Source organism: Macaca thibetana, chromosome 17 (genome assembly GCF_024542745.1).
Source record: "Macaca thibetana thibetana isolate TM-01 chromosome 17, ASM2454274v1, whole genome shotgun sequence".
NCBI lineage: Eukaryota > Metazoa > Chordata > Mammalia > Primates > Cercopithecidae > Macaca > Macaca thibetana.
In genome coordinates, this window is record NC_065594.1 from 90,054,715 (window position 1) to 90,068,511 (window position 13,797).

At 52.1% G+C, this 13,797-nt stretch overlaps 1 protein-coding gene and 1 long non-coding RNA gene across 4 annotated transcripts in view; one reads left to right on the forward strand and one right to left on the reverse strand.

Annotated features, from left to right (window-relative positions):
- Positions 1-5,259, forward strand: part of COL4A2 (collagen type IV alpha 2 chain) — a 200,362-nt gene extending 195,103 nt beyond the window's left edge. For both annotated transcript variants that reach the window (XM_050766586.1, XM_050766585.1), the window contains one exon: positions 4,166-5,259. In XM_050766586.1, coding sequence (XP_050622543.1) covers positions 4,166-4,423 — 258 coding nt within the window. In that variant the 3' untranslated portion in view covers positions 4,424-5,259. The remainder of the gene's footprint in view (positions 1-4,165) is intronic.
- On the reverse strand, positions 84-8,591 carry LOC126940614 (uncharacterized). 2 transcript variants are annotated; one of them, XR_007720831.1, is made up of 4 exons: positions 7,379-8,591; positions 6,061-6,187; positions 3,029-4,066; positions 84-2,487 (listed from the first exon to the last, which is right to left on the reverse strand). It is a non-coding gene; the product is annotated as an uncharacterized LOC126940614 (long non-coding RNA). The 2 variants fall into 2 exon arrangements; XR_007720830.1 differs by lacking the exon at positions 84-2,487 and having other exon boundaries at positions 2,600-4,066.
- Positions 8,592-13,797: the final 5,206 nt, after the last annotated feature.

Sequence of the window (13,797 nt, forward strand, 5' to 3'; positions counted from 1 at the left end):
TGGGCACAGGGCTTCCCCCACCCAGAAAGGGCTCATTAATTTGCCACGAGGCCTTCGTAAGGAGTGTAACCAGGACGAATTTGCCTGTCATCCGTCTTACTAGTATAACACCAACACCAAAGTTACAGTTGCTTTGGGTTTACCAGAAGTCTAAATATATGGAAGACTTTTCTCCAGAATCCTGATCTTATTTAGAATCTATCTGGAACCTTAAATACCTTCAAGAAATACCTATTAACTGTCTGGCTTAAAATGGATATACATTCATGAGGAAAATTCTGGAATACCTTTGGGTATAAAACAGAGAGCCTGTGTACTTTGAAATCCAGGAGAAGGTGCACAACCAGGACCTGGGAAGGTGCCGCCCACCCTGCCAGTTTGCCTTTGGGTATGAAATAGAGAACCCTCAGCTTTGGCCAGATCAGGTTTAGCTTAATCTCCAGGGAAGAGACCACAGCACCGTAGTGTCTTTTGCAATATTACGTCTTAAAGCAGAGGCTCCTCAACTTGGAGTAGGGTCCCGTCCAGGCAAATTCATTGTAAGATGAAGATATCGTTAAGTTGAAAGTGCATTCTCAATTTATGATGGGTTTATCTGGATGTAGCCCCACCAGAAATCCAATAGTGAATTGAATACATATTGCTTTGGCACCGTCGAAAAGTCAAAACTCATTGAAGTCTAACCATGGCAAATCGGGGACCATCTGTATACTCTTGTAGGGAGAAAAGAGAGTCTTGCTGAGCACAGTGGGTCTTCCATTGAGTTTATTTATAGGGATTATAACTGTCATAACTCCAACTACATGGATCAGATGCCCAGCATGTTAAATATTTCACAAATTATATATATACACAACATAAAATATAAATTACATAATGATTGCTAATCTTTCAAAACAACAGGAAAAAAAAAATCCAGATTCTAGGAAAGGAAGGAAAAGACAAACAGTATTGGCATTTTAACAGGTATTGTTGCTATGATAAGTTGGAGCAACAGGATACTAAATCCTGGGCTGGGACAGGCACACATTTTGCCTTTCCAGAAGCATATCATGGAAGGTGACTTTGGAGCAACCTTTTGTTTCACAGTGACCTTCGGGGTGCTCCTGTGTCATGGAGGAAGTAAGCTTTGATTGCTCCTATTTGTTAACTTCCATTGTTAAATTCAAAATAAATGAGCCTCTCGCTTGTGAAGGGCATGATTACACAGTATCCAAAAAGGTCAGGCATCCCCTGTTCCATTAGCAATCAGGTTTCAAGTTACTGTCACGAGATAAGCAGGCATTATCCTCTGCACACACAACTCTCTGCTCAAATAAATGGCTGACAGCCTCAGCAAGCCTGGAACTTGACAGCCCCAAAAGGCATGGGTTGAGATGGCTCCTGTCACCCTGCTGACAGATGCAGGGGTCAGAACAGATGGGCCAGAAGTACCTTGACTTCTGAGAACAACAGAAAGTCCCCACTGGCCCTGACGATGGACACATAAGTGAGCAGACACATCTGTGTACTGGAGATGTGCCCCCTCCAGATGTGTCCTGACTGCTGTCTAGGAGACAGGACCTAAACCAAGACAGCTGTGTGCCTCGTCTGTGCTTTAAATACTCTTTGGTCCCTTCCGTGTGGTGACAAGCGTATGGTGCCGCTAGGGCTGCTGGCATCTCAGCATAATGAGAGCTGACTTTGGAGAGGAGAGGACAGCTCGGCTGAGAGCAACTGCCCCACTGTCCCCAGTGGATACACAGAAGGCGAGAACAGTGCCGAGGCTAGCACCCGGCTCACCCTTCTTTTGTCCATGAGGATAGGTGGCCCCAGAGGATGCATTTTCTGCATTCCCTACAAGCGAGCACCACGTGGGAGGGAGGACGAGGGCAGAGCCCCGGATGCAGACTGGAGCAGCAAAAGTCATTTTCCTCCCCTCCCCTCGGTGGCCTCTCTCAAAGCTGGTCTGGTGGAAGCTACAGTATCTAGCTGGCCGTTATTTTAGTTCCTCTTTTTTCAATTCTGGCTACAATCTGGAGCCCTCACAGCCCCTTCTCCAGGTCAGCCTCTCATCCAGGCAGTTCTCTTAAGATATATGAGCTGCTGTGAGTACCAAAGCCAGAGGCTTGCCCACTGAGAGGAGCACATCGGAAAGAGTGCGTGTGCCTGCACTGTGTGCACTTATGCACGTGTGTGCACAGGGGTGTGTACACAAGCATGTACTGAGTGTGTGTGTACGTGCATGGGTGTGCACGTGTGCATTTGTGTGTGCATGAGTGTACACCATGTGTGTGCATGTGTGCGTGTATGCTTGTGTGTGTGTGTGCAGCAAACTCAGCTCTTACCTGGCTATGCCAGCCTCTAAGACTTCACACATTGCGCTCCCTTCTGAGCTCATTCTGGGAGTCCCACGTGTCTGCTTTGGGCAGCTCCTAGCAGGCCTCAGCTCCTGCAGACCGCAGTGAAGCCAGAGGTGCCGGGGAGGACGTCTCCACTTCTTATTACCTGCTCATTAGCAGACAAGAAACAGCAGGCAGCTCAGGGCTGGACAGGCTTCTGCCTTCTGTGAGCAGAACACTTTTTAAAGGATTTTTGGTTTCTGTGTGTTTAAAGGAAAGCTTAAACTAGGGCCCCTGCCCAAATACATCATAGTACAGCCCCTTTTTCCCGCAAACTGAACTGAGATATTTCTTTGTTTTTTTTTTTTTTTTTTGAGACGGAGTCTCGCTATGTCGCCCAGGCTGGAGTGCAGTGGCCGGATCTCAGCTCACTGCAAGCTCCGCCTCCCGGGTTTTTACGTCATTCTCCTGCCTCAGCCTCCCGAGTAGCCGGGACTACAGGCGCCCGCCACCTCGCCCGGCTAGTTTTTTGTATTTTTTAGTAGAGACGGGGTTTCACCATGTTAGCCAGGATGGTCTCGAACTCCTGACCTCGTGATCCGCCCGTCTCGGCCTCCCAAAGTGCTGGGATTACAGGCTTGAGCCACCGCGCCCGGCCAAACTGAGATATTTCTATTCTGAGTAAACAGATTCCGAAGCCCACTTACCCCTCAAAGCCTGCTCGGCCAAGCCAAATGGCACTTATACACCAACTCTGGGGCCCAGGAGGCCTGCCATGCAGTTCCAGAAAGGCTAAACATGTTGACACAACAGAAAGTAGAACCTTAAAATGAAAAAATATATATATATATGGCTCCCTTGAAGACCTCACCCACCTCCCAGCCAGCCTCAGGATCAGCTAACTATTTAACAACCTCTGATTGAAAAAAAATTATTTAATTACACAAGTAATACATATTTATTGTGAAAAATCAGCAAGTACAGATTTTTTTTTTTTTTTTTTTTGAGACGGAGTCTCACGCTGTTGCCCAGGCTGGAGTGCAGTGGCGCGATCTCGGCTCACTGCAAGCTCCGCCTCCCGGGTTCCCGCCATTCTCCTGCCTCAGCCTCCTGAGTAGCTGGGACTACAGGCGCCCGCCACCTCGCCCGGCTAATTTTTGTATTTTTTTTAGTAGAGACGGGGTTTCACTGTGGTCTCGATCTCCTGACCTTGTGGTCCGCCCGCCTCGGCCTCCCAAAGTGCTGGGATTACAGGCTTGAGCCACCGCGCCCGGCCTCAAGTACAGATTTTTTAAAAAATAACTAAAACCACTTCTCTTTCCTCCCTGATCATCAGCATTTTCAGAGAAGGGGCTGGGAGGCCTGGTTGGGTGATTATTTTTAACTTATTAGCCTCAGATGCTAGCCTACGTTTTATTTTTTTCTTTTAAAAAGAGTAAACATTGTGTTCTCTCTTCTGCCAGGTATTTTTATCTGAATGGTTGATTAGGTAGATGGTTTGTTTTGTTACTGAAATGTCGTCAGTTGCATCTGCGGCTCATACCTGCTGTCCCTGCTCTAGTTCCTACTGAACAGCCAGCCTGGCTGCGAATTAGTGTCCACGCACCTGCCTCCGCAGCACATCCTCGTGCCTGGGGCCGCCTCCTGCAGGGGCCCGGGTGTATTTCATCAACCCCCTCTTGCTGAAGGTGCATTCGTGAGGATGCCGCATGTCCGTATTGACACCGACGGATAGTCATGGTTTGCTGTTCAGTAAAAACACATGCACAGAAGAGGGCTATGCCCTGACCCCGTGCCACCTGCAGCCTGTGATTCCTAACCCTGTCCTGCCCCTCTCTGTGCAGCACACGGCGGCGGGAGACGAAGGCGGCGGCCAGTCCCTGGTGTCACCGGGCAGCTGTCTGGAGGACTTCCGCGCCACGCCATTCATCGAGTGCAATGGAGGCCGCGGCACCTGCCACTACTACGCCAATAAGTACAGCTTCTGGCTGACCACCATTCCCGAGCAGAGCTTCCAGGGCTCGCCCTCCGCTGACACACTCAAGGCCGGCCTCATCCGCACACACATCAGCCGCTGCCAGGTGTGCATGAAGAACCTGTGAGCCGGCGTGTGCCAGGAAGGGCCATTTTGGTGCTTATTCTTAACTTATTACCTCAGGTGCCAACCCAAAAATTGGTTTTATTTTTTCTTTAAAAAAAAAAAAAAGTCTACCAAAGGAATTTGCATCCAGCAGCAGCACTTAGACCTGCCAGCCACTGTCATCGAGCGGGTGCAAGCACTCGGGACCCCTGCAGGGCAAGCCCTGCCCATAGAAAGCCAGGAGCAACCCTGGCCCCCGTTACCCCTGCTAGATGTGCCGCCTGGAGGCACAGCTAACCACTTCGCACACACCCATGTAACCACTGCACTTTCAAATGCCACAGACAACTCACATTGTTCAACTCACTTCTCGGGGTGGGATAGACGAGACAACAGCACACAGGCAGCCAGCCGTGGCCAGGGGCTCGAGGGGCTCAGGGGCTCAGGCACCCGTCCCCACATGAGGGCCCTGTGGGTGGGCCTGGCCCTGCTTTCTACACCAATGTTATGCCAGCTCTGTGTTCTCCCAAATACCGTTGATGTGAATTATCTTCAAGGCAAAACTGTGCTCTTTATTGTAAAAAACACTGATAATCACATAGCGGTCGGTCATTCTTTTGCCATATCCCTATAGACCATTGGGTTTGGCCAAACTCAGGCGGAAGTGGAGACCTTTCTAGGCGTCATTGTCAGCCCTGCTACTTGAAGGTACACCCCATAGGGTCGGAGGTGCTGTCCCCACTGCCCCACGTTGTCCCTGAGATCTAACCCTCCACTGCTGGGGGTGAGCTGTGCTCTTCTGACTACCCCCTCCTGTGTAACGACTACAAAATAAAACTAGTTTTGAATATTTTTAAACCCCACGTTGCTGACTGCCTTAATCTTATCGTGTTCACAGAGCAAAATGTTTGATGAATGCAAGGCACTGCCTCCACCCATGCTGCTGTTCTTATCCATCTCAGTAGAGTTGAACCCATTCGTGGTATTGCAGCCATTTCTCAGGGAATGTGTTTATGTTTATAGCTCACACCTGTAATCCCAACACTTTGGGAGGCCGAGGCAGGTGGATCACCTGAGGTCAGGAGTTCGAGACCAGCCTGGCTAACATGGTGAAACCCCATCTCTACTAAAAATGTAAAAATTTGTCGGCGCCCATAATCGCAGCTATTCGGGAGACTGAGGCAGGAGAATCACTTGAACCCGGGAGGCAGAGGTTGCAGTGAGCTGAGATTGTGCCACTGTACTCCAGCCTGGGCAACAAAAGTGAAATTCCATCTCAAAAAAAAAAAAAGAGAGAAAAACACCCCAACCAGCACTTGTGGGAATTTGGAGAAAGGGCACTTCACAAATGTATTTCCAAAGTCATTCAATTCGTTCCAACATAGGCTGGGTGCAGTGCCCCACATCTGTAATCCCAGTACTTTGGGAGGCTGAGGTGGGAGGATCACTTGAGCCATAGGAGTTTGAGACTAGCCTGGACAATATAGTGAGACCCCATGTCTACAAAAAAAAGTTCCCACATAACTTCCCAAGTCAAAGCTCAGTATTTCAAAGAAACAGTCTCCGAGATTCAGTTCACAGAGTTTGACTCTCTGAAATGCAAGCTCAAATTGAAGTTTTCCTAAGAAAAATGTTCACATTATGAAATAAGTATCCTACCTTATAATGTTATTTGAAACAGATAAACAGCTGCCGTAGCTCACGTTCCCCCAGAAGCTGGCTGAGGCCAGGACCTCTACAGAGCAGGGCTAAGTGGGAAGGTGATTTCAGGAAGCCTGAGTGGGACCTGGAGGGGGAGAAACCAAGAATAAGAAAAGCCAACTCAAGGATGTGAGACTAAGGGGGTTACCAATGTGGATGGTTTAGGCTTGATCCTGCTTGGGATCCACCAAGGAAGGAGCCTCAGATGGTCCAGGCATGGCTTGGAAAGGGAAGTGTTCTCCATCAGCTGTGGTCTCGACTGGTCGGGGGTTGCCTGAGGGTGTTAATTCCCTCACACTCCCGGGTGCGCCACACACCACCACGGCTGAGCGGGCTCCTGCCAGATGCCAGGTAGAGGTGGTAGAGAACCAGGCAGAGCTGAGACACGGTGTGTCAGGCCACACCTGCACGTGGCCGGTCACCACAGCAATAGCTGCAGCAAAACGGTGGGCCCAGAACGTGTGAGACGGAGATCAAGAGACCAGAGCTTGCAACCACAGCAACTCTAGAAGCTGGGAAGCAGCAAGTCATTCTAGACTCCACCCCCACTGCCAAGGAGGCAACCACAAAGTATGCTGCGGTCCTGAAGACCCCTGCTCGACTGGGGTAGGCTGGATACCTTGTGTGGTGGTCACGCTTCAGCGTCAGTACCCAGTGTTAAACATCAAAGAAATGTTTCACCTTAGACCTAAAATACATGAGAAGACGAAGATCCTCAACACAATTGGTTTCCAAAATGTGGATTATAAAATATAAATCAATCACAATTCATAACCCCGACATCTGTGCCAAGGACCCCACGATCCCGCTGAAGTATAGCGAGTGGAGATGCCTCATCTGGAATCGAACCATTGGCTATCCCACACCTTGAAAATCAGAGCTCTGCCCTTCATGGACCCTGCATGTTGCATAAGACAGATTTTTCCAGGCTAGTTTCTTGGTGCCAGGAATAACTGCCCCCTGAGAGCTGAGCGTGCTTGAACCATCAACTAATGATGTGCCACATTTTCCAGAGAGTGGGTGCCCCAAAGTCAGGATCACTTCTGCCTCCCAGCTGCTTTAGACAGTGACTTTCAGCACCCCTGGCAGAGATGCTGCTGGAATGTGCATAAAAATGCATCTGCAGCCATCCTGACTGGGTAGGGGTACCCAGAAGATTCACAAGCCCCTGGAGAGCACATCAGCCTTTAATCCACCCAAGAAAAGCAAGTTGGCAAGGATGGCCTGGATGGGTTGCTTCAGTGAGCCGGGCCTCCGGTAAAATGCATCGAAGTACCTGTGCATCAGAGTGACGTCAGGAGAATCAGATCAGTCACTACACGTGAACGTGCCTAAGCTGCAGGCATGTATGCACTCGTACGTGTCCAGGACCTAAGAGGAAGGAGGTAGAGAATCGCTGCAACTTGGGAGTTCTAAATGTGTTGAGGTTGAGCACTATGATTTCAAATGCACAGTACAGGGAAGGGAGTAGAATGATTTGGAAAGTAAATTCCACGGCATGCTAGACATGGGAGGGAAGGGTAACACGAGCCACCAGGAGGATCTTAAAGTGACAGACCAAACCCAAGCAGATGTCTTGAAGGCAACGAGGGAACAGCATCCTCACCTCCCACACGTGGTGCAGCAAGAACCTCACTCTGCAGACTCAGGCAGCCACCACGCTACAAATATCTAGGAGCTGTTTGTATTCATACAGCGTAAGTTCAGCTCAGACAATAAAATGTCAGGCTGTCCTCCCCCTCCCCGCTGAGAAATGCTCAGTGTTTCTGGTTACACCTGGAGGTGGCTTTTCCTTGAGGCCGCCTTCCTGGAAAAGGGCCATCCACTTATTTAAAAAGAAAACCCTGCAGAAGTTTCAGGAGCTCACTGAAGCCAGTAGGGGAAAGGTGCTGTTAATAATATAAGTAATTTGGAAATGAGTGGCGTCTCTAAGACCAAAGGCAAAGAGAACTGCACACAGCATTGTACTCTAGTGGATAAAGTTGTTTCTTGCAGGAGTACTGGTGAACAGTGCTGACACTGCATTCATGCTAAAACTGAACCATTGGTTGGGCACGGTGGCTCACACCTGTAATCCCACGACAGAGAAAGACTCTGTCTCCAAAAAAACAACAACAACAACAACAACAACAAAAAACTGAACCATTAATTAAGTGGATGGTCGGTGGGAGCCATGTTTCTTATTGGAGGAGAATTTACAGCAAAGTGGGAAAATGACACAATGATTAGAGTCAGAGATATCAGAAGAACTCAGGTTTAGCCTATTATAGACACCTATAGTCGCATAAAGAAATATCTGTAGGTGTGTGTACATATAGGGGTAGGTGTGTGTACATATAGGGGTAGGTGTGTGTATATATAGGGGTAGGTGTGTGTATATATAGGGGTAGGTGTGTGTACATATAGGGGTAGGTGTGTGTATATATAGGGGTAGGTGTGTGTACATATAGGGGTAGGTGTGTGTAGATATAGGGGTAGGTGTGTGTATATATAGGGGTTAGTACACACGCATGTATTTCTTTGCTCTGTCAGCTGGGAGAGCCTGAGAGAAGCAGCCCCCAGGAGCAGTGAGCACACCTGGCCCCAGATCTGGGTTTCTAACACTCTTCTCCAATAAAAGGACCCGAGGCTCCTCGGGGAGATGGCTGATTCTGAGACTGGGGCAGGAAATACAGACGATGAGACTGGAACATCTTGTAGTGCCAGAAAGTAAGGAAGTGCTCAAATAAAACCCCAAATGGAGATATGTGGAAGTGACACGGGAGCCATCTGAAAGAGCTCCCTAAGACCCAAGACGAAGCCATCTGAACAAGAAAGTAAGAAAGTGTTAGATAACAACCCAAAGTATAAAATCAATATCCATAAGTCCATTCTGAGTCCTCAGCCTTCCTCTCTAAGGATGACCTGCTGTTCCCAGCGCCCAGCGAGGTCCTCAAGGCTGGACGGTGTCCGAGGAAGAGCGGCTCATGGGTGGCGTATCTCCTGCACGGCCTGTGCCCAGCTGTGCGGGGCAGCTACGGCTCCGATGTTGATGCACGTGTGTGTGCAGCTGTGCAGTGGCACGTGTGGCACGTGTGCACCCTCCCCAGAAGAGAAGCACCTTTCCTGCTCGTACACCTCCCCGTCAGGCACGTCTCACAATTCTGCCAAAACCAAGGGACATGAAAAACGAAATGTCACAAAGACAATGTGCCCTTTTTTTTGAGACGGAGTCTGGCTCTGTTGCCCAGGCTGGAGTGCAATGGCAGGATCTTGGCTCACTGCAGCCTCCACCTCCTGGGTTCAAGCCATTCTCCTGCCTCAGCCTCCCGAGCAGTTGGGAGAGGTGTGCACCACCACACCCAGCTAAATTTTGTTGTATTTTTTAACAAAGATGGGATTTCATCATGCTGGCCAGGCTGGTCTTGAACTCCTGACCTCAAGTGATCCCCTCCCAAAGTGCTAGGATTACAGGCATGAGCCACCCCGCCCAGCCCCAAGGCAATGTGCTTTAAAGCGAAGCTGGCTTTCTCTCTGCCATTACTGAAAAAGGGAAAATCATTGCTTTCTGGCCATTTTTCTCTAGTGGCGGCTTCACGGTGACATCTCTCCGCTGGGGTTGGAGGTGGAAGAGGACAGTCATCTTCCTCCTGTGGTCCAGCCCCTCTGCAAAGGGTCTCCCGGCTGCTTTTCCTGCCTCCCACTCCTCTGTGAAGTAGGAACGATATTCCCCATTTCATAAAGAGATTTTCCCCAAAGATGGCAAATCAACTTGCACAAGATAACACAACACATGTACTCAGGGGGCATTCAAGCCAAACCTCTACACCGGGCTGACTTCCTAAAAACAGCGACCATTGAGCATCAACCATGTGCCAGGCACCCGAGGCACTTCACACAACATGACCTGCGCGGTTCAGAAGCCTCAAAGTGGGGGTCATTTCCGCATACTGCCAGAGTCCCTGCACCCGAGGGGTATTTCACAATTTCACTGTACAAGCCCATTTTAATTAACTAAGTTCTTCTCAGAGGCCAGGAACACACACTTAGAGATGGGAGGCTGCAGCTGCAAAGCCACATGAGATGGGGCAGGAGGGGACTGCTGTCTTCCCGAGTTTAAAATACACCCAGGAGCCCCCTTCCCCCACCCCACCTGCAGATTCACACTTGAGGGGACCTTGCCACATGCAGGGGTGACTCAGGGACCTTCTCCTCCCATTCATGGCCAAAGTACAAGAACAAAGGGCAGATGGATGGGGTGGAGCCCGCTTAGAAGATGTGGGTCCCGTGACGACATAAACTAGCCCTAAAGCTGGAGCCATTCCTACAGAGGCCGTTTCATCCTGCATGGGACAGGACCCCGCCTCTCCTCCAGGTGGGACCCAATCCTTTGCCTTAAACTGGCTTATTCTTAACTGTACACTCACAAAAACAATCCATTTTATCTGCAGGATTCCCGGGAAAGGAATTCTTGCATTCGGATTATGAGGACTCTGTCCAGGGGGCTCTCACACCTCCCTCGAAGCAGGGAGAGCTCGCCCCCGGCCATGGGAGCCGCCCGCCACACAGGGGTTGGTGAACGAGGCTGCCATGCAGTGAGGCTGAGGGAGAGGGTTTGAAGGTGCTACTGGGGATGACAGTGACCAGTCCCAGGCCTGCCACCTTCAGACTGAGAGCAGGCACAAGCCAAGTCTGCTCACTTAACTGAGACCAGCTCCCAGGAGACAGCGTTCCAGGCCCCAATGCCTTCTCCCTGTGGGAAAATCTGGATGGGGGATTAAAAAAAAAAAAAAAAAGGTAGGGCTGAGGCTTGTCCTGGACCCGTGGGTATCCACCATTTGCAGCCCGATCAACCAAGCCCACCTTTAGGGGAGGAAAGACAGAGCAGCAACCGGAACATGGCATTGAAAGTCCGAGGCTCATATTCCCAAGGCACCATGCCCCAGGCAGGACCTTCCACATATTTTGACATCCCAGGAAAATAGCCATTGTAGACTGAGCTGGGAGGGCCTGGTGAGGAAGTGTGGGGGGCTGGAGCCAAGGCCTGGGCGTGTCTCACTCCGGCCACTGACACCCTGGCCCAGGACACACTTTCTCTGGCCTTGGGTCCGCACATCCTCAAACAAGGTGCCCTCCAGATCTGATCCCTGAGGGCTGGGCCAGTGGGTTCAAGGCAAACACAAAGGGAAGGGGAGGGACACAGAGCTTCATAACCACGCAAGGACACTTGCTCTGAAGGCATCTGCTCTCCCTGAAGGAAGCAGCCTGGACCACAAGGGAGGACTGGGCCGAAGAGCTTCCAGAGCAGGTACGGAGGAGGCTGAGTGCAGGCGGTATTCTGTGTGTGCAGCGTCTCGGCTGTGCGTGCAGGGTCTCGGCTGTGAGTGCAGGCGGTATTGTGTGTGTGCAGGGTCTCGGCTGTGTGTGCAGGGTCTCGGCTGTGCGTGCAGGGTCTCGGCTGTGTGTGCAGCGTCTCGGCTGTGCGTGTGTGCAGGGTCTCGGCTGTGTGTGCAGGGTCTCTCCACTGTGTGTGCAGGGTCTCGGCTGTAAGTGCAGGGTCTCGGCTGTGAGTGCAGGGTCTCGGCTGTGTGAACAGGGTCTCTCCACTGTGTGTGCAGGGTCTCGGCTGTGTGTGCAGGGTCTCTCCACTGTGTGTGCAGGGTCTCGGCTGTGTGTGCAGGGTCTCGGCTGTGTGTGCAGGGTCTCGGCTGTGAGTGCAGTGTCTCGGCTGTGTGTGCAGGGTCTCGGCTGTGTGTGCAGGGTCTCGGCTGTGTGTGCAGGGTCTCGGCTGTGCGTGTGTGCAGGGTTTCGGCTGTGAGTGCAGGGTCTCTCCACTGTGCATGCAGGGTCTCTCCACTGTGTGAGCAGGGTCTCAGCTGTGTATCCACCCCACCGCACCCAGCCCCTCTGTCCTGTTTCAACAGTGAGGCTCGAAAGATCCAGCTCTGCGAAGTGGGAGGATGGAAGACCGCTGCACACTGTGGAGAAGAGGCTGTGCTCCTAATAAGGGCACGTAAGAGGACGAGGGGCACAGGCCACCCTGCCTGGCCACAGAAAGGAAGATACGAGCTGGACTCCACCAACCAGGTCTGGGAGGATCTGTGCCTTTGAAATCCTACAAACACCCGGAGGCCACCCTACTGCACTTCCATCAGGGTCTCTGGGTCCGGGTCCCACTCTTCTTCCTCCTTCAGAGGTTTGTGGTCATTGCTCAGTAGGGACTCAGCCTGGTTAGAGTCTCCTAGGAGCACGGAGTGAAGGCCCAGCCCACAGCCATTGCCCCTTCTCTCTGGAAGACAAGTACCATCTCCGTGTCTCATGGGGTCTGTCTCATGGGCCTTGAGCAGCAGCTCGCCTCTGCTGGAGAGATCCATGTGCTGGGAGCACCCGTGTGCTATGGGGATCCGAGTGCTGGGAGGGACCCATGTACTGGAGGGACCCGTGTGCTGGGGGGAACTGTGTGCTGGGGGGACCCATGTACTGGAGGGACCCGTGTGCTGGGGGGAACTGTGTGCTGGGGGGACCCATGTACTGGAGGGACCCGTGTGCTGGGGGGAACTGTGTGCTGGGGGGACCCATGTACTGGAGGGACCCGTGTGCTGGGGGGAACTGTGTGCTGGGGGGACCCATGTACTGGAGGGACCCGTGTGCTGGGGGGAACTGTGTGCTGGGGGGACCCATGTACTGGAGGGACCCGTGTGCTGGGGGGAACTGTGTGCTGGGAGGACCCATGTGCTCGGAGGACCTATATGCTGGGGGGATCCATGTACTGGGGGGATCCGTGTACTGGGGGGATCCATGTGCTAGAGGGACCCGTGTGCTGGGAGGACCCGTGTGCTGGGGAGAACCGTGTGCTGGGGAGAGCCGTGTGCTAGGGGGACCCGTGTGCTGGGGGGACCCATGTGCTGGGGGGACCCGTGTGCTAGGGGAATCCGTGTACTGGGGGAATCTATGTGCTAGAGGAACCCAGTGCTGGGGGGATCTGTGTGCTGGGGGGTGCCGTGTACTGGGGGGCACCGGTGTGCTGGGGGAATTCGTGTGCTAGAGGGACCCATGTGCTGGGGGCAGCCCATATGCTGGGGGGATCCATGTGCTGTGGGGAGCCCATGTACTGGGGGGATCCATGTGCTGTGGGGAGCCCATGTACTGGGGGGCACCCGTGTGCTGGGGGACCCCCGTGTGCTGGGGGGAGCCCATGTACTGGGGGGCACCTGCGTGCTGGGGGATCCATGTGCTAGAGGGACCCATGTGCTGGGGGGATCCATGTGCTGGGGGGAGCCCATGTACTGGGGGGCACCCGTGTTCTGGGGGGATCTGTGTGCTGGGGGGAGCCCATGTACTGGGGGGCACCCATGTGCTGGGGGGATCTGTGTGCTGGGAACATTCATGTGAGGTTGTTTTCCTGGCACAGCAGGGGCTGTTTAAACCAGGAAGTTGGGTCCAGAAATGGCAACATCATACTCTTTAAGAAACCAGGCCTGGGAGCCTGGGGAAGGGGACATTCTGACTGACAGCACCTAGATTACCACATACCCAACCCCAAGACTCCCTGACACCACCGCCAGGGACGAAGCTTCAAGGGCACCAGGAAATACCTGAATATGAGGTGTCATTGAGGGCACCAGGAAATACCTGAATATGAGGTGTCATTGAGGAAAGGGTTCTCATCTGCACGGGGACACAGCTGGAAATGTGCAGAAGGGAGCTCCGAGACCA